Raw genomic sequence first — 26,363 nt, 5'->3', positions numbered from 1 at the left:
ATTGCAACATATTATATGGAATAGATGATTGATATCCACAAATGAATACATACCATATGAAATGTAACATATCATACTAATTGGAGTGTCCCCGATTTACATTTGCTACAGTATATTACGTCTAGGTTGGAACGTATTATTTTAGCTCAATGACAAGGCCCCCTCATCTTTCATATTCAAATGAGCATGCCAGAAACTACATGTGTCCAGAGACAGAGTATTATCATATGAAATACAGTGGTGAGGGTAAATAGGCTACATAACAATAACAACTCCAGTTCATTTCTCACACCCATTCTCTTTCACTCCATCTCACTCAAACAGGCATTAAACAGGCTCCCGAGTGGCACAGCGGTCTAATGCACTGCATCTCAGTGCTAGAGGCGTCACTACAGCCTGGTTCGAATTCAGGCTGTATCACAACCGGCTGTGATTGGGAGTTCCATAGGGCGGCGCACTATTGTTCTGGGTTTGGCTGGTGTAGACTGTCATTGTAAATAAGAATTTGTTCTTAACTGACTTGCTTAGTTAAATGAAAACATTTAAACAATGCTGTGTGTTAGCTAAGGGCAAAGCCTCCAGAAAGAGAGAGGGCCCTGTTGTACTCCAAGGCCTGGGCAAAGCCTCCAGAAAGAGAGAGGGCCCTGTTGTACTCCAAGGCCTGGGCAAGCCTCCAGAAAGAGAGAGGGCCCTGTTGTACTCCAAGGCCTGGGCAAAGCCTCCAGAAAGAGAGAGGGCCCTGTTGTACTCCAAGGCCTGGGCAAAGCCTCCAGAAAGAGAGAGGGCCCTGTTGTACTCCAAGGCCTGGGCAAAGCCTCCAGAAAGAGAGAGGGCCCTGTTGTACTCCAAGGCCTGGGTAAAGCCTCCAGAAAGAGAGTGTGCCCTGTTGTACTCCAAGGCCTGGGTAAAGCCTCCAGAAAGAGAGGGCCCTGTTGTACACCAAGGCCTGGGTAAAGCCCCCAGAAAGAGAGGGCCCTGTTTGTACTCCAAGGCCTGGGCAAAGCCTCCAGAAAGAGAGGGCCCTGTTGTACTCCAAGGCCTGGGTAAAGCCTCCAGAAAGAGAGAGGGCCCTGTTGTACTCCAAGGCCTGGGTAAAGCCCCCAGAAAGAGAGGGCCCTGTTGTACTCCAAGGCCTGGGTGGTAAAGCCTCCAGAAAGAGAGAGGGCCCTGTTGTACTCCAAGGCCTGGGCAAAGCCTCCAGAAAGAGAGAGGGCCCTGTTGTACTCCAAGGCCTGGGTAAAGCCTCCAGAAAGAGAGTGTGCCCAAGGCCTCAGTTGTTGCTGGGTCAAGCCGTACTGTCCTACTTATTCATGCATTTATTCATTTTTCATTAACAGTTTTGCCCTCAAATGAACCTTTAAGTTAGATAATTATGTTTTTATGTTGTTATTCGCATTGCATCAGATCCCTTTAAAGGATCAATTTTCATCTTGACTTTGGTTGTTAGTTTCCTAACACCTCACAAGGTCAAGGGGCCCATATTGTGAGAGAGAGCTAAATCCTTCATCTGAAGTCATTCAGAAAGAAAACAAACATGATGATGAATAAATACACAGTCACACACACACACACGCTAAGTACATAAACAAACAAACTGGAGGGTGAGAATGGGCACAGAGAATCCAATGGAATCTGGCTCTTCCTGTGGAGAGAGCTCTATGATAACAACACCAGCACTCTGATAAGGACACACATACAAACACACATACTCTCTCTCTCTCTCTCTCTCTCTCTCACACACACACACACACACACACACACACACACACACACACACACACACACACACACACACACACACACACACACACACACACACACACACACACACACACACACTGAGATAGTCGCTCTTCCGGATGATTACAATAACACCACCAGTCTAATGAGGAGTGTAAAAATCCTGGCTCTGCACAAACACACACAAACACAACATGAGTCAAGAGAGGAGACAGAGCAAACACGTCACTTACACTGAACACTGGCCATTCCAGCCCAGGCAAAGGGGTCCAGACCAGGGAAGAAGGGGGTGGCCTTGCCCAACATGCAAGCCCCCTGAGTGGATACGTCAAAGAGCGGCCGGGGGGCAAGAGCCTCCATACAGTCAAACATGCTCCTCGCTCTATCTCCACACACACTATAGTTTGACAAGCAACCACAACAGTCTTTCTTGGCTGTGGTTGTTCAGCTGAGCTCAGCTAGCAGTGACGTCTCAAAGGAATTTCCACACAGAACAAAACAAGAGCAGCTCAGAGAAGGACTGGCTCTCCAGGCTTGTGGTTGTTGTCGGTTCCACTCTGATAAAGTCCTCGACTGCCCTCTCTCTCTCTCTCTCTCTCTCTCTCTCTCTCTCTCTCTCTCTCCCCCTCTCTCTCTCTCCCCCCCCCCTCTCTCTTTTGCTCCCTACCACTCCCTCTCTCTCTCTCTCTCTCTCTCTCTCACTCTGTGTGTGTGTATGTTGGTCTTAGAGTTGAACAGCTTTCTTTCTTTGGTTCTGGTCTTCACTTGAGCTTTTCTCTCGAGCTCCAGACTGCTTCCCTCTCTCTCACACTCAGTCGTCAGTCTCTCGAGCCCTCTCTCCCCTCTGAGTGTCTCTCCTTCGCGGCTGTAACTGATCCAAACACCCCTTTCTCCTCAGCTCTCTGAGCCTCTCACACACAGCCAGTGACACTGTGGAGTGAACCAACTGCCTGTTCTCTCAGCAGAGACAGGGGAGAAAGAGAAGGGAGGAGGGGGGAGGGACCTAGAGAGCCGGGGGCGGCCTCTCAGAGTCAGGTTGGTCACAAACTTTCTCTTGCTCCTATTTTCACTGTCAGCTTTCCCGCCCTCTTTTCTCTTCTCTTCATATTTCATATTTGACAAATGAAAACAAACACTATGCCTCCTTTTGGGGCGGCAGGGTAGCCTAGTGGTTAGAGCGTTGGACTAGTAAAATAAAGGTAAAAAAAAAAAATATATATATTTCTCTTTCTCTCAGCCCCCCTCCTTTCACTCCTTTCTCAAATGAAAATCATCCCCCCTCCTCAATCAATCCATCAATCAAATGTATTTATAAAGCCCTTTTTACATCAGCAGATGTCACAAAGTGCTTTACAGAAACCCAACCTAATACCCCAAACAGCAAGAAACACAGATGTAGAAGCACGGTGGCTAGGAAAACTCCCTAGAAAGGCAGGAACCTAGGAAGAAACCTAGAGAGGAACCAGGTTCTGAGGGGTGTCCAGTCCTCTTCTGGCTGTGCCGGGTGGAGATTATAAGAATACGTGGCCATTTAAGGCCAGATTGTTCTTCAAGATGTTCAAACGTTCATAGATGACCAGCAGGGTCAAATAATCACAGTGGTTGTAGAGGGTGCAACACATCAGTACCTCAGGAGTAAATGTCAACAGCTTTTTCAAAAAATGTTGAGAGGAATGTGAGATTCGATATAAGCCGATATTTTTTTACATTTTCCAGGTCAAGGTTTGGCTTTTTCAAGATATGCTTTATTACTGCCACTTTTAGTGAGTTTGGTACACATCCGGTGGATAGAGAGCTGTTTATTATGTTCAACAAAGGAGGGCCAAGCACAGGAAGTAGCTCTTTTAGTAGTTTAGTTGGAATAGGGTCCAGTATGCAGCTTGATGGTTTAGATGCCATGACTATTTTCATGAATGTGTCAAGAGATTTAAAAAAAATGTGAGTGTCTCCATTGATCCAAGGTCCTGGCAGTGTTGTGCAGACTCAGGACAACTGAGCTTTGGAGAAATAAGCAGATTAAAAGCGGAGTCCGTCATTTGCTTTCTAATGATCATGATCTTTTCATTGAATAAGTTAATGAATTTATCACAGCTGAGGTGAAGGTTATTCTCTTTTATTGAATACTGCTTTTTAGTTAGCTTTGCCACATTACATTTTTTTAAATGTTGGATTGTTCTTATTCTCCTCAATTAGGTTGGAAAAATAGGATGACCGAGCAGCGGTGAGGGCTCTTCGATATTGCACAGTAATGTCTTTCCAAGCTAGTAGGGAAGACTTCCAGTTTGGAGGAGCACCATTTACGTTCCAATTTTCTGGAAGCTTCCTTCAGGGGTCGGGTATTTCTGTATACTAGGGAGCAAATTTCTTGTGACAAATGTTTTTTGTTTTTAGGGGTGCGACTGCATCTAGGGTATTATGCAAGGTTAAATTACATTTGTTGCGATTGCAAACGTAATAAAATGGTGGTCCGATAGTCCAGGATTATGAGGAAAAACATTTTAATCCACAATATTTATTCCATGGGACAAAACTAGATCCAGAGTATGACTGTGGCAATGAGCAGGTCCGGAGACATGTTGGACAAAACCCACTGAGTCGATGATGGCTCCGAAAGCCTTTTGGAGTTGGTCTGTGGACTTTTCCATGTGAATTAAAAAAATATATATATATTTTTTAAAATATTTTTATTATCTGCCATGACTACAAGTTCTGATAGGAACTCAGGGAACTCAGTGAGGAATGCTGTATAAGGCCCAGGAGGCCTGTAAGCAGGAGCTATAAAAAATGATTGAGTTGGCTACATAGATTTCATGACTTCTTTTTTGTAAATTGAAATTTGCTGTCATAAATGTTAGCAACACCTCCGCCTTTGCGGGATGCGCGGGGGGATATGGTCACTAGTGTAACCAGGAGGAGAGGCCTCATTTAACACCGTAATTCATCATGCTTGAGCCATGTTTCAGTCAGGCCAATCACATCAAGATTATGATCAGTGATTAGTTCATTGACTATGACTGCCTTGGAAGTGAGGGATCTAACATTTTAAGTAACCCTGTTTTGAGATGTGAGATATCACAATCTCTTTTAATAATGACAGGAATGGAGGAGGTCTTTATTCCAGTGAGATTGCTAAGGCGAACACCACCATGTTTTGTTTTGCCCAACCTAGATCGAGGCAGAGACACGGTGGCAGACTCCACTAAGCTGCCTGGCCTGCACCCTACCTCATTGTGGAGCTAGAGGAGTTAGAGCCCTGTCTATGTTCATAGGTAAGATGAGAGCACCACTCCAGCTAGGATGGAGTCCATCACTCCTCAACAGGCCAGGCTTGGTCCTGTTTGTGGGTGAGTCCCAGAAAGAGGGCCAATTATCTACAAATTCTATCTTTTGGGAGGGGCAGAAAACAGTTTCCAACCAGCGATTGAGTTGTGAGACTGCTGTAGAGCTCATCACTCCCCCTAATTGGGAGGGGGCCAGAGACAATTACTCGATGCCGACACATTCTAGCTGATTTACACATGGAAGCTATGTTGCACTTGGTGACCTCTGACTGTTTCATCCTAACATCGCTAGTGCCGACGTGGATAACAATATCCCTAAACTATCTACACTCTGCAGTTTTAGCCTTAGCCAGCACCATCTTCAGATTAGCCTTTATGTCGGTAGCCCTGCCCGCTGGTAAACAGTGTATGATCGCTGAATGATTCTTTTTAAGTCTAATATTGCGGGTAATGGAGTCGCCAATGACTAGGGTTTTCAATTTGTCCGAGCTAATTGTGGGAGGCTTCGGGGGCTCAGACCTGAGAAGGCTCGACCTCTGACTCCGACTCGTTGCTTAATAGGGAGAACCGGTTTCTGTCGGCTGAATGAGCGACACAGGTAGAACATGCCAACAGCTATTCTTTCCAGAAGCCTAGAGAAAATAGTCAGATTGCAGGGACTGTATGGGGGAGTTTATATTACCATCTGTACTTACTGGTGGCACAGACTCTGGTTCATCCTTTCCTACACTTAAATTGCCCTTGACTAACGATTGCATCTGAAGCTGGGCTTGCAACACGGCTATCCTCCCCATAAGGCGATAGTTCTGCTGTATATTATGAGTACAGCGACTGCAATTACAGTAGTTGGCATAGTGTTAATGTTACTACTTTTCTTTTTTCGGCTGGTGAAGGTCCTGTAGAACAATGTCTAGATAAAGGGGTGAAAAAGTTGAATGAAAAAAGTTGAGCGAGGACAAAAACTAAAATGTTCGTAAATGTATTAAAGGTAAAAACTGAAAAGTTTGGCAGATAGCCAAGTAGTAACAAACAGCACAACAGCACAGAGACTAGTCCGGAAGTTGAGACCCACACAGACTTGAGGCTCCCTGTTCCCAAACATCACTTCATAGTGTTCCAAAGGGATGGCACATGCACTGAGTCAAAACACAATGTTAAGAGAAGAGTGCCATCTTATTGTAAATTAATGCTGAGACTGAGTGTACCACACTTAGCTTGCATTAAGTGACAGATGGATCATTTCTGATGGTCACTGCATGTAGGGTGAAGGCACCACAGAGACTTCAGATGACATTGCCGTGGGGAGGAAACCACACACACACACAGTTCAACCTGATGACCCAGAGAGGGGGTTTAATGAATTACACAGTATTGTGCAACTTTCCCAAGTAAGTGGATTATGCAACAACTGCCCATGATGACCATAGCCTGACTGTCATTTTAAGGTGGCAATCTGATATTTACTCCTAATTTCTATATCATAGGGGCGGCAGGGTAGCCTAGTGGTTAGAGTGTTGGACTAGTGAACGAAAGGTTGCAAGTTCATATCCCCGAGCTGACAAGGTACAAGTCTGTCTTTCTGCCCCTGAACAGGCAGTTATAACCCACTGTTCCTAGGCCATCATTGAAACTAAGAATTTGTTCTTAACTGACTTGCCTAGTTAAAATAAAATCATGCTTTTCCTTTGTTCTCTGGTTGACTATCATAAATGTTCCCATCTCATCTCATCTCTCCCCTCTATTTCACACACACATAGTAGTCATTAACAGACACTCTTATCCAGAGTGACTTACAGGAGCAATTAGGGTTAAGTGCCTTGCTCAAGGGCACATTAACAGATTTTTCATCGTCAGCTCTTGGATTTGAACCAGTGATTGTTCAGTTACTAGACCAACACTCTTAACCGCTAGGCTGCACACACACAGTCTCGTTCTCCCTTACCTCTCTCTTTGTTTTCGCCTCACTCTCTCATTCTACCCTCCTTAATTATGTCCTGCTTTTATTGGAATGAGTCTCAGGTCTCGTTATTGCTGCCCATACTAGTACACACTGTGTCGTTCACTTTTCCTCTCTGATTACCAACTTCAAACACAACAAAGGGTTTGACCAAACACATCAAAAAGCACAGCAGCAACGTAGACTAAACTGCTACTGACAAGGTTTCAGCCATTGACCCAAGTAGTGGCTGACCTGTGATGTGTTAAAGAGAGGGAAAGTCATTTTAACTGATACAGAAGTTATTTCATAACATGAGAGGAGCATGTTCCATAAATCAACACAAGCATGTTGTCAGCTGTGTGTACAGTACGTTCACCTGTCACCTATAATTCTCCCTCCCTGCCTCTCTCCTGCTCTACCTCCCCCTCTTCCCCTCTCTCTCCCCTCCTCTTCTCTCTCTGTCTTTCTCTCTCTCTCCTGTGGGTTTGTGTTTTCACCTCTCGGACTCTCTCTTTCCACTTCATCTGGCTTGTGTTGTTTTATAATTACATTTATTCAAATCAATTCAGTTCAGCGAACCGCCCAGCCCTGGGGTTATTGGCTACTTCAGCCCCATTAAAACCACACTTTCCCCCGCAAGCCAACTTAACTCTGGTGCTGTGACTTTGGATACTTCATACGCTCTCTATATGGTCAACTCCACCCCCATCCCTTCTCCCTTCCCTTCCCTCGTTCAAGAGAGATGAACTCTTGAAGAAACCCCCAGTGGGGAACTAACTCCCCCCTCCAGACTTATCCTGCCGTTCTCCTCCCTCCCTCCCTGGTTTCTGTTGTTTCCCTGGCTCACTTTTCGTCCGATCTCTTTGTTTTTACATTTCTTTTTTCATTATCCGATTAGATTTAGCCTTAGTGTATTATCACAGGTTTACTGTCAATATCCTCACCACTCGGTTTATGTACTGTTGCATTTTTCTCTCTATTATTCTTACTCCCTTACTCCTCTCTTTTTCTCTACAGTCCCTCATTTATCTCACTATGGAACAATAGTAAAACTTCCAAGGAAAAAGTCCTTATTTACGTGATGCTACGGCCTCTTTTTGCCTTTTTAGCTTTGCTTGGTTCATGTAAGCTTTCCCCTCTATGTCCCCCTCAAAACCTTTCTCTCTCCCAGTCGCAACATTTTTACCTGTCTTTCAACACGCAGGACACACACACACACACGCACGCGCGCACACACACACACACACACACACACACACACACACACACACACACACACACACACACACACACACACACACACACACAAGGGAGCGTAGCTGCAGAATCTCAGCCTGGTCTGTTCTCTCCACACCTTGAGACAATTACAGCCCCCCCTACCCCCTCAATAATCCCTCCCCTACAGCCCCCAAGCCCAGGACCGAGGAAAAAGAGACAAAAACTAAAGAGGGAATGCAGACAGGAAAAGGGTGGCCCATTCCCGCTCGGTTTCTTTCGTTCTGTTTCTTTCGCTCTTTTTCTCTCTCTCCAACAATTTTTTTAACACACACACACACACACACACACACACACACACACACACACACACACACACACACACACACACACACACACACACACACACACACACACACACACACACACACATATTCACATTCCAGCTCTTCACAGTATCTGGTTTCTCAGCTATTCATCCTGTTGTCATTTCTGACACAAACACACACAGGCCAGAACAATGGTCTTTCTCAGTCTCTCATAACACCAGCACTAACAGCCTGGGCACAAGTCACAATGTGTTCATCAATAAGGCTGCAGTCACAATTATGGTCACAATTACGGGACTATAGAACTATTGTCTGCATTTTGTGTGGCATTTGCTTGTGTTGGAATGCATAGCCTTCAGTTCCTTTGAGAGCAGGCTGGCAGTGGTGTGTGTGTGTGTTTGGACATGCTGAAACTGAACGCATGTGATGACAAAGACACATAACACCACACAAGCCCTCCCCTACACACACACACATACACGCACACACACCCAAGTCGAGGCCCGACACTGAAACATTGCTGAGGACAATGTGTGACTAGCTCAAAATGGGTGTATATTGTGTTGTGAGAATAGAACAGGCCTAAAGCAGTTGCTCATCAGTTCAAGCCTGTGTATCAGACTGTGGATCGTTCTAAAGTTAAAAAACTTATAGTAATCTTGACATTGGAGCAAGAAATAACAGTCAGAGGATGATGGACAAAGCCAGGAAGAGCTTTGGATCAGGAAGAGATCAGCAAAAGCGTGCATTAGTGCAAATTAGATAGCTTATTCCCCACCCTCTTCTTCAGACTGCAAGCACTCACTGAACTCCATTGGACCACCTCGCTCTCAAGACCAGACCAATTTTCATTGGTTGAGGTTTGTGTCAATCTCTTGTCAAGGGATCCTTTATCTGCATCTGTCATCATGCAGATTTGCCCACGCTCCCCGTGCGGCCCCTCTGTACATTTGTTTTGATTTTGTGCCTGACTCAAGTTTCTCTTCTAAACAACTACATTTAAAAACGAATACAAATAACAATCAGTGTTTTCTTCAGAGAGAATGGACTCATTCTCTGATTTCGGTGTATTCCCTCCTGTTATTTTGAAGTAGCCTGTGTTCTGTAGTTGCCTCTTGCCATGGCGCCAAGAGTAAGTTTAGGCAGAAAGATCTGTAAATATTGTACTTTTGTTTGAACTTTTTTTTTGGCACCAATGTTTTGTTGTTGTTGATAAAACACTTTTATTAAGGGTTTAGTGACCTGCTGGTGGTTTCATAGTAACAGCGTCACCAGCCGAATTCTAATCGAGCTGGCACCAGTTGTGAAACTGGACTGTGTTGGCCTTGGATTCCCTTGTCCAAGCTTTAATTTGAGAATTCCATTCTAGCCAACCTTAATTTGGCCCTAATTTTAAGTGCTAGTGGAAGCGGGGCTTAAAAGCTCCAGAAAAGACCACCACACCTCGACAGTCTCGAACAGTCCCCTACAAGGCGAGCCTCTACCATTCCCTCACACTGCAGTCCACATCCTTCCAGGAACCGGGATAGGTGGAACAAAAAGCTGGTGATGTGAAGGCATCATTCAAATACCATTAGCTGGTTCCTGGAGCAAATCTAACTAACTAGCTTGTTAGCTAGCCAAGCCAAATAAACTGACTTGCCATCATTATGCCTGCAACTCCATGGTTTGCCACCAGATATTTCAGATCAACCCTTATTAATTTACCAAACCCCCCCAAAAAAAGTTTCTTGAAAAATTTAATTAAAAACAAATATGTACAATGTTTACAGAGCTCTCTGCCTATGCAAACTCATGGCGTCATGGCAACCATGGAACCATGTTTCACTTGGCTACCAGTTCCTGATCATTGGAGGAGTCGTCTGAAGCGTGAGAGAAATGATAGAGGAAAGAGGAATACAGCAGTACTGAGTCAGAGGGCTTGTAGTGAGGACGACTGGCTACTATTCTGAACTCTGCTACACAGGGTGGAAGAGGAGAAGTCCATAGGCTGTAAGACTCCGGCTGGATCCCAGACTTTCCCTCTACAAGATCATCAGTAGACTCCATCACCATCATCTACCCTCCTCCAGTGTTGTAGACTACCACTCAGCCTCAAGACCACATATTGACGATTTGACACAATTACTACCATGGTCTTGAATTGGACTCACATTTTTCTGGTCTCGGTCTCGACTTGGTCTTGGACCCCTCGCCTCTCTCCCAGTCTTGGTCTTGACTTGGACTCAATTTGCTCTGGTCTTTGTCTTCAATCGGTCTCACTTTAGGTGGTCTCGAACGCAACATTTTTCAACCAGAATTTAATCAACTGACTTAGATTATGCAATCATCTTTCTCCATAGACACAGTCCATCCTTCTCTTGAGCACTATCACACACACACACACACACACACACACACACACACACACACACACACACACACACACACACACACACACACACACACACACACACACACACACACACACACACACACACACACACACACACACACTCACACACACACAGGCACACACACACACACACACACACACAAACAGGCCTCTGCTGGTTGAAGGCTGGGACCAGACCCAAAATTCCAAATCCGATTTTATATTTAAAAAACAAATTAGACACAATATGTTGTTTGTCCTGGGTCCCTTTCAGTACTAAAGTAACCTTTACTTTTGGGCCATCCTAGTGGTTTCTTTCCATCAAAATGTGGCATTCATTTGAAACGTTTCGTCTCATCGCTGACCGCTTCCGACCAGACCGCCTATAAGAGGCAAAATTCCTCCAAGATCAGCAAGCTTATATGACAGCAGAACTTGTGTGTGCGTCTGTGTGTGTGTCTGTATATATGTGTGTGTGTCGGTGTATGTGTATGTATGTGTATGTGTATTTGTGTGTTGGTATTTATGTAATTGTACCCTTCCACATCCACAAGTGGGAGCAGAGAGTGCTGTAGGTCTATGTGATATTTGGTCAAACAACCATGTTATTGATAATAATTGCTCTTCTCTGTGAGAAACATAGCGTTTTGCGATTTTAGGCTCATAAAAGTGATAATTTCTTAACCTTTACACAAACAACATATTTCAGATAACATATGTTTTCACTCTTGAATGCCATATTATTGAAGGGCTTAGTAATGCAATATAGTTTTATTGACTTCTCTTGAGGATGCATCAAATCTGCATTTAGCTCAATTTCTCCACACTGTCGACAGGACAGTAGTGGAGAGCGTAGTAAGTTTTAAGTTCCTCTGCGTACACATCACGGACAAACTGAATTGATCCACCCACACAGACAGCGTGGTGAAGAAGGCGCAGCAGCGCCTCTTCAACCTCAGGAGGCTGAAGAAATTCGGCTTGTCACCAAAAGCACTCACAAACTTTTACAGATACACAATCGAGAGCATCCTGTCGGGCTGTATCACCGCCTGGTACGGCAACTGCTCCGCCCACAACCGTAAGGCTCTCCAGAGGGTAGTGAGGTCTGCACAATGCATCACCGGGGGCAAACTACCTGCCCTACAGGACACCTACACCACCCGATGTCACAGGAAGGCCATAAAGATCACCAAGGACAACAACCACCCGAGCCACTGCCTGTTCACCCCGCTATCATCCAGAAGGCGAGGTCAGTACAGGTGCATCAAAGCTGGGACCGAGAGACTGAAAAACAGCTTCTATCTCAAGGCCATCAGACTGTTAAACAGCCACTACTAACATTGAGTGGCTGCTGCCAACACACTGACTCAACTCCAGCCACTTTAACAATGGAAAAATGTATGTAAAAAATGTATCACTAGTCACTTTAAACAATGCCACTTAATATAATGTTTACATACCCTACATTACTCATCTCATATGTATATACTGTACTCAATATAATCTACTGCATCTTGTCTATGCCGTTCTGTACCATCACTCATTCATATATTTTCATGTACATATTCTTCATCCCTTTACACTTGTGTGTATAAGGTAGTTGTTGTGAAATTGTTAGGTTAGATTACTCGTTGGTTATTACTGCATTGTCGGAACTAGAAGCACATAATTTCGCTACACTCGCATTAACATCTGCTAACCATGTGTATGTGACAAATAAAATTTGATTTGATTTTGACATTTGAAGTACAGTATAGTACACCTACAGGTGCACTGCATATGAGCTGTTTGGAAAGGACTATGCTGGTTGTAAAACTTAACAGGCTTTTCATTTGTGAACTAAATGATTCTGTCAGATTGTCAGGCCAGATAAAGTTGTGGGTTCGGATTCAAGTCTGTTTATGTTTAAGTCACATACCATTGATCCATATTCAAGACAAAGAGATACTGTGCAAAAACTGGTTGAATCAATGTTGTTTCCATGTCATTTAAACACCAAAATTCTATAATGACGTGGAAAACGGATTGGATTTGCAAAAAGTCATCAATGTAAGGTCATTTCAGATTTTTTTTCACCCAACGTTTAACCTAAATCCATTGACATGGTGTTGATTTCACGTTGAATTCACATTAGTTGACAACAACCAAATGATAATCAAAACTAGACATTGAACTGACGTCCGTGCCCAGTGGGATTTCTTAGACAAAAAGCGAGACAAGATGGGAAAACATTCTGTAGTTGAACAAAGTTTCAAAGGAAAGACAACATATATAAGTTAGACTAGTCCAAAATGTTCAAGGTAATGACAATTTAGAAAAAAAAATCTGGCTCAGCAAAAATAAGTCTATTCATAGCTTCCAAGTGGACACTAAACTAAAATATGCATATTTTCTGAGGATACATAGCACAAATACCAAATGTCTTAATGCCGTATTCTGACTGAATGCTAAACCAACACCCAAATATTTGGCTGTTTAGGCCAGTGGTTCTCAAACCTCTCCTCCGGAACCCCCAGAAGATTAACAATTTTGTTGGAGACCTGAACTAGTTCACCTGATTCATGTAGTCAATGACTTGTTGATTAGTTGACATGTTGAATCAGGTGAGGTACCTCTAGAATAGATCAAATACATGGTACTTCTGATGTTCCCCGAGGAGAGGTTTGAGAACCACTGGTTTAGGCAGCCAGGGCTAACTTGACCCCACTGTCAAACCAAAATATCCAGCCAACCATGTTTGAGTCCTGTCAGGGACAATTGTAGCATTCTAGCAAACTTTTCCCTAAACCCTTATTCCAAATTCAACCTAATTCACCTCACCTGCTACGTAAATTCACCTAACCTTCGTCATTTTAGTTCCCCTAACATTTGTCATTAATTCCCCCAACTGCAAACGTAAATTCTCCCTGTAATTCTCCTTTGTTGTTACAGCGCAACAACCATGATTGGTTAAGTAATTCAATGGTATGGGGGTTTTAAGGTTAGTTTTGTCAACAATAACTATGAGGAAAATTATTTGTCAACAACCTATTTTTCCTGACTAAAACTATGACAATATCGAGATGAGAGAATTTATTTTACAAATTCATTGTTGACCTCTGCCTACCCTGACCCTGAGCATGCCTGCCATCGGGTACCGTTGCCCTTCCTCTGGTTTACTGACCCCTGCCTGCCTTAACCTGTCTATTGCCTGCCCCGTTGGAATATTAACCTCTCTTGGGTAGGGGGCAGTATTTTAACATCCGGATGAAAAGCATGCCCAAAATAAACTGCCTGTTACTCAGGCCCAGAAGCTAGGATATGCATATAATTGCTAGATTTGGATAGAAAACACTCTAAAGTTTCTAAAACTGTTAAACTGTCTGTGAGTATAACAGAACTGATTTGGCAGGTGAAACCCTGAGGACAAACTATCCAGGGGAAAAACAATTGAGGTCATAGGATTTTCCAATAGTTTTCTATGGGATACCCTTATTATTAGGAACCTGGTTGCAGTTCCTATGGCTTCCAGTAGATGTCAATAGTCTTTAGAAATTGTTCAATGTTTTTATTTTGAGAAATTAAGAAGTAGTCCCATTCATTGTAAGGGAATACCCCCCTGAAATGAACAAAAATGAATGGGATCTTATTGGCACCGTACGAAACATATACACAATATACAATACCAGTCAAATGGACGTCATTTCATTCAAAACTGATTGCAAATGCCATATGGCAAATGCCAAGTGTCACACAGCAAAAAAATCAATAGATGGCGAGCGCGGTCCACCGTAAATTTTCATATTGCAAATGTAATACCAGTCAAGACCCAAGGGTCAAATTTTGAAAATGTAAAAATTATTTCAAAATCTTATCACCCCCTTAAAAAAGTACTTTCTTGGACGTTTTTTTCGAAATTCTTTAGATTTTTTTTGTTGTCAATTACACATGTATATGAACTGTATGAACATACTTTTGTCATATTTTATTCTCATAATTTTTTCAATTGTCCATAAGGCATATGTTTTGCAATATGATTTCATAGGAAGTCAAAAGTCCAAGTCAAAATTCAGTAAACCATTGCCAAATGCCATAACAAATGTCCAAATGCAATATGAAAGTATCGAAAGTGCCAAATCAGGATGTTGTGTCCATTTGCCATATATGATCATAGGAAGTCGGTTTCCAAACCCAAAAGTCAGTGAACCATGTCCAAATGGCATTTATACTGCCCAAATGATATATAGCACTATGTTAAGCCATGAATCAATTTAGATGGTCTATTTGTCATGTATGATAAGGGAGAAGTGGGACTCTGTTGTTTTTTTTTATTAAAAAATGTCCAAAATGACCAGGGTTGCCCCCTATTGGATGGGCAACGGGTGTGCGGTGCTCCATACCCAACTGTAGAACCCTTGCACCCCCCTAAAGGCATTAAAACAACTTTTTAAAATATGCTCCTGGTAACCCATTCCAATCACCAGGCGCACGGTTGTCCATTTGCAATATGTTTCAATGGGCATTTACCATCACGAATTTGACTTGCTCAAAAATACTGCAGAAATGCAAAATTGACTGGCCCGATGAACTCGGGATGGCTGGGCAGCGATTCTGGTTCCTCCATTGCTCGTTGGTGTTGATTTCAGAATGTCAATTTGGTGATGGTCTATCACTGTTTAAACATATTGCAAATGGACAAAAGTCAGCCAGCAAGTCACCGTCCATCAGTCAATTAAATATCATTCTGACACCCAACTGATACAAACTGACACCACACCCACTTTTTCCAACTCGTTTAGAAGCCAACTATCACATATTTCAGAGCAGGCCCAAAATTCACAGTGCCTTCTGTGTAAACCATAATAAAAACATAAAACACGTAGTTACGTTCTAGCTGCGGGTCCATTTCTGACGTTATGTGTAGGCCTATCTGAGGCGACCCCGAATTCCGAGTTTTGGCTCAATAGGTCATTTGGAGCCCGAACAGTGACCTTAATTGGTGCTGAAAATCCATATTTTCCTGGCATTGCTACGGGATCCTTGAATGAGCTATCGGACAGAAACGTTAGGGTCCATCTCTATGGGCCAAGGCGGTTTCAATGCACCTAGTCTTGAGACTCTGGGATATTTCTAAATGTCGTCATTTTCATGATGTCAAAATGAATGGAAGTTATTGCAAATGTACGAGGCTGTTTCTCAGTCTGAGAACCTTCTAGAGCCACATAACTCACCGTGAACTATCGACTTAAGCTCTAGAACAGGTTTCTAAAGTTTCAGAGCTGCTCTAGGTCTGACGGTTCGTTGATAGTTTGAACAAAGATAACTATTGCAGGCTCTGTGTTTCTGTAAGCCCCCCACTGTCACTCCATCCTTGCTGTGTGTGTGTGTGTGTGTGTGTGTGTGTGTGTGTGTGTGTGTGTGTGTGTGTGTGTGTGTGTGTGTGTGTGTGTGTGTGTGTGTGTATGTGTGTGTGTGTGTGTGTGTGTGGGAGCTTTTCTTCGAAATCTGATGGGAGAAATGACTGATTTACAGTTCATGAGGGTTGCCTAATCACACATTTGAAGTTTTGGAAAGATCTGACTTTTTTATCCCTTCGAAACAGCTCCTATGACCTCAATTTAAGGCACTTCCGGTTGATACAGGAAGCTAAGAGTAAACACATATCCTCATTGGGGTAGGCATTTACAGAATCCTGAGTTTAAAGTTTTTACGTTAAGAACTGACTGATTTACACAGGGTTGAATGCAGTGTTAATCACAAACTGCAGATTGGGTTTATCAAAACACCTTTAGGGTGGAATTAACCACTTCCGGTTGCTCCAGGAAGCTTAGAATCAACACAGGTAGACCTCACAGTGGCCTGAAGGATAGTCATCGAAGACATGTTCATAAGGCATTCATAACCAACATAAGATCCAGGTTCAATTTAGGGGAGCAGGCAATGTATTCATATGGGGAGAGAAGTCATTGTAAAATGTTAGATGTAAACACCCTGTTTTCACTGTTAAGGGTTAATGCCACACAGTCAAGGTTAGGCTTGCACAGATCGGGAGGACCTCAGGAATGTTCCTCAGGTTGAAATGTGCTTCTAACCCTAACGGTTCCCCTGCTGTCACTCAAAAGCACCTGAAATTTAGGGCCAGGCTTCATTATGGGCCTACTTTTTTTCACGGTCGCTGTGCTCAGACCGAGCGAGCTACGGACAAGCAGGTCATTTCATTGAACTCGGCACAGCCTAGAGATTATGGTAATGCCATAGCAGGCTCTGTGTGTCTTTAAGCCCCGCACTGTGTCACTCCATCCTTGCTGTGTGTGTGTGTGTGTGTGTGTGTGTGTGTGTGTGTGTGTGTGTGTGTGTGTGTGTGTGTGTGTGTGTGTGTGTGTGTGTGTGTGTGTGTGTGTGTGTGAGAGAGCTTTTCTTTGACATTTGTTGGGGGAAATGAATGAATTACAGTTCATGAGGGTTGTCTAATCACACACAAGTTTTGAAAAGATCTGACCTTTTTAACCCTTCAAAACAGCCTCTTTGACCCCAATGCACTTCCGGTTGACACAGGAAGCTGAAAGTGAACACATATCCTCCTTGGGGTAGGCTCTAACAAAGTATTTTGAGGTTAAAGTCTTTACGTTAAGAACTGACTGATTTACAGAGGGTTGAAGGAGTGTTTGTGATTTCAGAAAATCCCCAAAAATCCCAGAAATCTCACAGAGCTCCAAAACCCGCCTTAACGGATTCATCTGAACATGCCGCAACTGGATATGTAACCTTTTTGGGAAAAAAACAACATTTCTTTGAACATAAATTGTACATTTGACGTTTTCTCTTAAATTACGATAGATAAATGTCTCGTTCTTCTTTTCCTGACACCGCAGGTTCATGTACTTTGACGTGAAGCAGGTCAAATTAGCGCTCTATTTTTGTTTTTGACCTTTAATCCCAGAAAAATGGCCAAACCTCTTGAAACTAGGGGGCACTGTTTTCATTTTTGGAAAAATAACGTTCCCAAAGTAAACAGGCTATTTTTTCAGGACAAGATGCTAGAATATGCATATAATTGACAGATTAGGATAGAAAATACTCTAAAGTTTCCAAACCTGTAAAAATATTGCCTGTGAGTATAACAGAACTGATATTGCAGGCGAAAGCCTGAGAAAAATCCAATCCGGAAGTGCCCCAGGTTTTGAAAGCGCTGCGTTCCAATGAGTCCCTATTCCGCTGTGAATGTGCCATCAACGAGCTTACACTTTCTACGTATTCCCCAAGGTGTCTACAACATTGTGACGTAGTCTTACGCATTTCTGTTGAAGAATAGCCGTAGGCGGCCACATTGCGTAAGTGGTTACATGGTGGCTCCGAGAGAGATTCTCACGTAAAATACAGAGCCATTACTCCAATCGGTCCTAGTTAAAAACTAATTGTCCCGGATATATTATCGAATAGATATTAGAAAAACACCTTGAGGATTGATTCTAAACAACATTTGCCATGTTTCTGTCGATATTATGGAGCTAATTTGGAATACTGCAATTTCCGGTCGATTTCTCAGCCAAAAGTGAAGAACAAACGGAGCTATTTCGCCTACAAAAATAAGATTTTGGGAAAAAATTAACTTGGCTATCTACCTGGGAGTCTCGTGAGTGAAAAAATCCGAAGTTCATCAAATGTAAATGATTTAATTTGATTGCTTTTCTGATTTGTGACAAGGTTTCCTGCTGCTAGCAAGGCATAATGCTATGCTAGGCTATCGATAAACTTACACAAAAGCTTGTCTAGCTTTGGCTGTAAAACATATTTTGAAAATCTGAGATGACAGGGTGATTAACAAAAGGCTAAGCTGTGTCTCAATATATTTTATTTGTGATTTTCATGAATAGGAATATTTTCTAGGGATATTTATGTCCGTTGCGTTATGCTAATTAGTGTCAGGCGATGATTACGCTCCCGGATCCGGGATGGGGAGTCACAAGAAGTGATCTTAATATCATACTAAATGGAGTGTCACAGATTTTCATACAGAATAATAAAAATTGCCCTGAGACCACATTAAAATATCTGACTACAGTCTTTGTATTTTTCTAGGGCTGTAAGTTCAAAAACTATTTTACCAACATAACCCTTACTGAAAAAAATAAGCAGCCAGGACTTCCTCTTGACTATAGAGCTGTGACACCAGCCCAGGGCTCTGGAGCAGTGGAGTGTGACCAAAGCTAGGTTTATTGTCTCTTATGGTGACTGAGTGGACTGTATTTTTCTCTCCCTCTCGCTCTCTATCATTCCCTCCTCCTCTATTTCACTCTTTCTCCATTTCTCTGTACCTCTCTCGCTCTCTCTCTGTCTCCCTATCTCTTCTCTGCCTATCCCCCCCGCTCTCAATTTTCAACTCTCTTTCTCTCTGTGAGGGGTAGAGCCAAGATGTTATCAGGTATTAAATTGTGCTAATAGACTCCCTACCGTTTGGACTGAAGACTCCAGATAATGGCAGAGATCAACAGATAACAGCCACTGTGACCAGATTAGTTGATCATCTCCCTGGTAGCTCACACAAAAGCACACACAAACGTACACACAAAAGCACATACACTATATGCTGAGAGCTATCTCTCTGAATGACACTGTGCTCAACAGGTATTTCTTAACATGATACCAGCATAGCAGATATGGGAGACTGCACCAACTTGTCTGTCTATACGTGTGTGTGTGTGTGTGTGTGTGTGTGTGTGTGTGTGTGCGTACCCCTGTCATTCAGTGTCTGTGTGTGTGTGCATCTGTTACTGTTCTCATCTATCAGTGTGTGCATCTGTCAGTGGGTGCTTGCATGCATGTGTGTGTGTGCACGTCTATTAGTGTCTGTGTGTGTGAGTGTGCGTTCTCCAGACAGGATGTGTTATCAGATTCCACCCCGGCCCTGGCTCAGCCAGAGGGATTAGTGGGGAGTCTTCTCTACTGCGCTCTACCTCTTCCTCAAATCCCTAGAGGATTAACTGAGTATAGGGAGGGAGGGAGGGAGGGAGGGAGGGAGGGAGGGAGGGAGGGGTGATTGACATGCAAAAGCCTGGCAAGGAGAACAGACAAGATTGGACATGGAGGACAGAGAGAGCAGAGTGGGAACCAGGATTTTTTGTTTTACAGTTTTATCACCACTACACTGAAGTGGAGGGTTGGCTACTGTATTACTGCTGTCACATAGGATTGATGATATTTAGCCTGTAAAAAAAAGGGCAATATTTAGATGACCCCCTTACAAACAGGCCCATTTTTTGCCACATTCTTACCTGCATACACTGCATACGGCATGCTGGGGACAGTTGTAGTTGTGGTTTGCAAATGTGGGTGGGTGTCAATTTTAATAAATCTATTGAGAATTTACATCATAAATAAAGGCAGGTCCTAAGAAACAATATAACACAATTTTAACCACTCCACAAATGTCTTGTTAACAAACTATAGTTTTGGCAAGTCGAATAAGACATCTACTGTGTGCATGACACAATACATTTTTCCAACAATTGTTTACAGACAGATTATTTCACTTACAATTCACTGTATCACAATCCCAGTGGGTCAGAAGTTTACACACACTAAGTTGACTGTGCCTTTAAACAGCTTGGAAAATTCCAGAAAATGATGTCATGGCTTTAGAAGCTTCTGATAGGCTAATTGACATAATTTGAGTCAATTGGAGTACCTGTGGATGTATTTCAAGGCCTACCTTCAAACTCAGTGCCTCTTTGCTTGACATCATGGGACAATCAAAATAAATCAGCCAAGACCTCAGAAAAACGCCTGAAGGTACCACGTTCATCTGTACAAACAATAGTACGCAAGTATAAAAACCACGGGACCACGCAGCCATCATACTGCTCAGGAAGGAGATGCGTTCTGTCTGTTCTGAGATTAATGTACTTTGGTGCGAAAAGTGCAAATCAATCCCAGAACAACAGCAAAGGAACTTGTGACGATGCTGGAGGAAACAGGTTCAAAAGTATCTATATCCACAGTAAAACGAGTCCTATATTGACATAACCTGAAATGCCGCTCAGCAAGGAAGAAGCCACTGCTCCAAAACCGCCATAAAAAAGCCAGACTACGGTTTGCAACTGCACATGGGGACAAAGATCATACTTTTTGGATAAATGTCCTCTGGTCTGATGAAACAAAAATAGAACTGTTTGGCCATAATGACCATCATTATGTTTGGAGGGAAAAGGGGGACGTTTGCAAGCCGAAGAACACCATCCCAATCGTGAAGCACTGGGGTAGCTGCATGATGTTGTGGGGGTGCTTTGCTGCAGGAGGGACTGGTGCACTTCACAAAATAGATGGCATCATGAGGGAGGAAAATTATGTGGATATATTGAAGCAACATCCCAAGACATCAGTCAGGAAGTTAAAACTTGGTCGCAAATGGGTCTTCCAAATGGACAATGACCCCAAGCATACTTCCAGAATTGTGGCAAAATGGCTTAAGGACAACACAGTCAATGTATTGGAGTGGCCATCACAAAGCCCTGACCTCAATCACATAGAAGATTTGTGGGCAGAACTGAAAAAGCGTATGCGAGCAAGGAGGCCTACAAACCTGACTCTGTTACACCAGCTCTGTCAGGAGGAATGGGCCAAAATGCACCCAACTTATTGTGGGAAGCTTGTGGAAGGCTACCCGAAATGTTTAACCCAAGTTAAACAATTTAAAGGCAATGCTACCAAATACTAATTGAGTGTATGTAACCTGCTAAATCCAATTTAAATTATTAAATTATACTGATATTTCACATTCTTAAAATAAAGTTGTGAAAAACAGAGTTAAATGTATTTGGCTAAGGTGTATGTAAACTTCCGACTTCAACTGTATATTTTATAGTAAGAATATAATGGAATTTAACAGAATAAATCACAACACATTTTTCACACACACATATTGTGTCACCGGGAATGTGTGGAACCGCTGTCATGTAAAATCTGATACTTAGAGCCCAAGCCCATGCTTTTTTAAAATTAACGTTTAATCTATGTTTAGGGAGCAGGTGTAGGCTCTTACCTTCATCATGATACAGATAGAAAATAATAGCAATCCTGTTTTCAAAAGTATGTGATTCTCATTCATATTTCACAACCTCCGCTGGCTTTTGGAGTTGCCTTTAGGCTACATTATTGTGTGCTAAATGTTTCTGATCAGTGATTGATGAGCAAATTAATACAGTATATGCGCTATATCAACTCCACTTATTTGCCCAGCCAGAAACCAAGTAACCAAATAGCCTATACAGACAGAGATTCTGTGAAACAAAATCACAAAAAAATATTGCAGTTCAGTAACCAAAGTTGACTGTGGTATTTTGGATGCAGTAATTGCAAAATAACTGCAGTGTACTGCACTGTAACTGCAGTTACACTGAAAACTTACTGCATTGAAACAAACTGTGTTATTCTGTACGCAGTATTTCAATCCAATGTATTTCTAAAGCCCTTCTTACATCAGCTGGTGTCACAAAGTGCTGTACAGAAACCCAGCCTAAAACCCCAAACAGCAAGCAATGCATGTGTAGAAGCATGGTTAGAGTTCAGCATACTGTGGTTATACTGCACTCTAACTACAGTTATATTAGTCTATTACAGTTATACTGCACTCTGACTGCAATCTTTTTTCATAACCTCAACTTAGCTAATGTTTTCCCAGCCTAATTGTAGCCTAACCAATATCCAAATGATGATATTTATTGATTCATCAAGACGAGTCCCCACGCCTGTCTCAAAGCAGCGCGATGGCGCTGTCCCAATCAAAACGGTGCTGTCCCAATCAAAACGGTGCTGTCCCAATCAAAACGGTGCTGTCTCAATCAAAACAGTGCTGTCTCAATCAAAACGGTGCTGTCCCAATCAAAACGGTGCTGTCTCAATCAAAACGGTGCTGTCCCAATCAAAACGGTGCTTTCCCAATCAAAACGGTGCTGTCCCAATCAAAACGGTGCTGTCCCAATCAAAACGGTGCTGTCCCAATCAAAACGGTGCTGTCCCAATCAAAATGGTGACAAGCCGCCTCAACATTATGGCTGCGTTTCATATTAAGCAGTAATCAGCACTTTACTGAAATTATTATTTTATTTATTAGAAATTTAGCAGGATTAAATCTCTTAAATTCTAATTTTCAAGTATCCAAATAAAGACAAACAAACAACACTTAGTAAATAGAATAATATAGCAGCTACTGTCTAATAATAATAACAATGAAATAATAATAATAACAAAAACACCAGAAAAAAGGTGTAATTGTGGACTTGGGTAGAACGTTGTTTTTGATATTTATGTTTTAAGATTTTCCCAAATATTAACCCTTACCTTAACCATTCAGAGTTAATACCTTACCTTAAGAATTCAGCGTAAATGCGTAAACTTAACCTTGAAACTATACATAGAAGTAACCAAACACATATGGAACAACTTAGAAATTTGACGTTTGAGAAACATGGATGAACTTCTAATTCTGATAGGAGGTTGGGAGAGCTTGTTGCTACCCTTAGAATTTGTAATTGCTGCTGTTGTCGAAAGGAGCAGTGTGAGTCTTGTCAAGTTAGATGTTCCTTAATACAGTATATAAGCTACAGGGAAATTTAAGTTGATACATTAAAAAAATAATTTGGTACCAATGCAGTTGTCTTCTGTTTGGGAGTGACAGCCAATTTACTGTTTCAGACATTATTCAATTGTGTGTCTTCTAATGGCATCCAAGAATGAATGTGAAAGATTGTTATAAATTACATATACTTCATAAGGAAGGTCTTTGTTGTGTTTTGATAGATTATGTCACTGTAGTCTAGGATAGGATCCCAGCAGTTGGGTTATTAAGGTCTTTACAATGGATACAGTAAAAAAATCTTACATCATCTGCATAGTAATCAAAGCTTATAGTTAATTGTTTTTCTAATATAATCAATATGCTTTCCAAAAGATAATACAGAATGTACCTTCAAACCCAGATATTTCAAACAATCAACACTTTCAAACACCTGCATGAATTTTGAAATAGTCAGCTGTGAAGTTTTTTCTTTGCCGTGTACCACACATTTACATTACATTTAAGTCATTTAGCAGACGTTCTTATCCAGAGCGACTTACAAATTGGAGACTGCCTAGTATATAGGTCCTGGATGGCAGGAAGCTTGGCCCCAGTGATGTACTGTCTGTACGCATTACCCTCTGTTGCCATACCAGGCGATGATGCAACCTGTTAGAATGCTCTCAATGGTGCAGCTTTTTGAGAATCTGAGGACCCATGTCAAATAATTTCAGTCTCCTGAGGGGGAAAAGGAATTGTCGTGCCCTTTTCACAACTTCCTTGGTGTGTTTGGACCATGATAGTTTGTTGGTGATATGGACACCAAGGAACTTGAAACTCTCGACCCGCTCCACTACAGCCCCCTCGATGTGAATGGGGCGTGTTCGGTCCTCCTTCTTGTAGTGCACGATAATCTCCTTTGTCTTGCTTACGTCGAGGGAGAGGTTGTTCTTGTCAATGCAAGTTAATCAATTAGTAATTGCACAATGGCTGTTATTTTGTTGTGAAATATGTTGCCAGATATTTACTGAGATTTTAATGTAAGAATAGGCCATCAGGACTACTGTGGAGCATTTTGCTATTGTGTTGCAGTATGAATGGCTGTGGCTGATATGGGGGCCATCTACTGTCAACAACACTGGCCCCCATTCCTGCAGACAGCAACCTGGTAAGACGTTTTAGCCAAAGGACTGGTAATATCATTCATTTATGTATCAAATTATATCTACAATGGAAACATATTTTTTTTTTATAGGCCTGATATCAATCGTAAGTATGGAGAGGAGTGACAAAACCTTCTTGCAATGGGATGGGCAGAGATGGGCTTGCCTTCCAAGGAATCAAATCATGGAATTCAAGTGTTGTGCATAGGACCTGTTTTTTATACTGTATTAAAATAATCTGCAGGAGTAATAGTCTGTGTCTGTGTGCATGCGTGCGTGTGCGTGCATCATGTGCGAGCATGTGTGTGGTCCTTGATGTATACGTGTGTGGATGGTGCATGAATCATGAGTGTGTGTGTGTGTGTGACAAAAAACGTGACTAACTTTTGTTCTCCATAATATTCTTTAAAGCATTTCAGGAAATCTTCATTGTCTTTGACTCTTGAGTCAAACCAGATGGTTATGTGCAGCAATGATCATCTACAGTATATTCTATCGATTTATTGTTCATCTGTAAGGGGGGTGCGTGCTGGTGGCAGGGAAGTCAGGCGCAGGAGATCAAACTTGGTATAAACGGAGCAGTTTAATAAGTGCTCAAACACTCAGAAAACCAAAATATACTAAATAATACAAGTGGGTACAAAACCCGTCGCACACCAGAACATATCTTGCACATAGCTTACAAACAAACAATCACCGACAAGGACATGATGGGGAACAGAGGGTTAAATACACAACATGTAATTGATGGGATTGGAACCAGGTGTGATACAAGACAGGACAAAACCAAAGGAAAATGAAAAGAGGATCAGCGATGGCTAGAAAGTCGGTGACTTCGACCGCCGAACGCCGCCCGAACAAGGAGAGGGACTAACTTCGGCGGAAGTCGTGACATCATCAATCATTTGTTTGTTGAAATTTTATCACCTTATGTTTCGTCAGTAATCAGTTTGTTGTAATTTTATCACCTTAGCTTAAATCAATAAATAGTTCACAGTTATTATATCACCTTAGGGTTAATAAATAATCCATTAGTGAAATCGTGGAGGGGACTGAAAAACGTCTAGCTGGAGCTCGCCTGAGAAATTGGCTTCTGAGCCCTCACCTGCTATGTACTTAATGCTGATTCTGACTTGGGTTCTGACCCTCTGCAAGGCAGATGCTTCTTCTTTCAGGGTTTTTATTTCCTTTCCCTTTTCACCATCACAAATTAGGCACACACACTTTGGTTCTTTACAATGGATATTGATAGGAATGACTTCCGCTCTGTGGTTATTCCGATGCACGCACAACATTCCAGAGTATTCCTAATAATGTCCACTATAATAAGTCCTCAGAAAAACATGCTTTTTCTCTTTCCGGAAAGCGATAACACTCTGACCTGAGTGGGCGGGTGCAGTGTCCAGATCCACATTTCCAAGCACTCTGATTGGTTGGGAATGGCAGGGCAATGATGGGTGAGTGTCAACTAAAGCCCTGTTGTCACTTAAAATTGGGGATAGATTTGAGCTCGCTCTAAAGAAATTCTCAAATAGTATGATATATGACTTTGTTGGATTTAATACCAAATTATTTGGTAGAAACAATTTTTGTAAAGTGTTAAAATTATCTTGGATAGTTGCTTATATCAGAAAAGAAGGTGGGCCAATACTGAGCCTTGAGGTACACCTCTACTGAGTTCCAGGTTGTGATTTTTAATTTTTTTAACTAGGCAAGTCAGTTAAGAACAAATTCTTATTTTCAATGACAGCCTAGGAACAACTACCTTGTTCAGGGGCAGAACAACAGAT

General features: G+C 42.3%; 1 protein-coding gene across 2 annotated transcripts in view; it reads right to left on the bottom strand.

Moving 5' to 3' along the window:
* The window catches only part of LOC115140653 (retinoic acid receptor gamma-A-like), a 93,852-nt gene that overhangs the window by 42,472 nt on the left and 25,017 nt on the right, over positions 1-26,363 (bottom strand). The window contains exon 1 of one of the 2 annotated variants that reach the window (XM_029678998.2): positions 1,974-2,688. The exons of the other annotated variant lie outside the window; for it this stretch is intronic. Within the exon in view, the coding sequence (XP_029534858.1) occupies positions 1,974-2,112 (139 nt within the window). The 5' untranslated portion in view covers positions 2,113-2,688. Of the gene's footprint in view, positions 1-1,973; positions 2,689-26,363 lie in introns of those variants that run through there. 2 annotated transcript variants of the gene reach the window in all.

Source organism: Oncorhynchus nerka, linkage group LG2, assembly GCF_034236695.1.
Source record: "Oncorhynchus nerka isolate Pitt River linkage group LG2, Oner_Uvic_2.0, whole genome shotgun sequence".
NCBI classification, from domain to species: Eukaryota; Metazoa; Chordata; class Actinopteri; order Salmoniformes; family Salmonidae; genus Oncorhynchus; species Oncorhynchus nerka.
The sequence above is the reverse complement of the archived record's forward strand: the minus strand, read 5'-3'. Positions and strand labels throughout refer to the sequence as shown.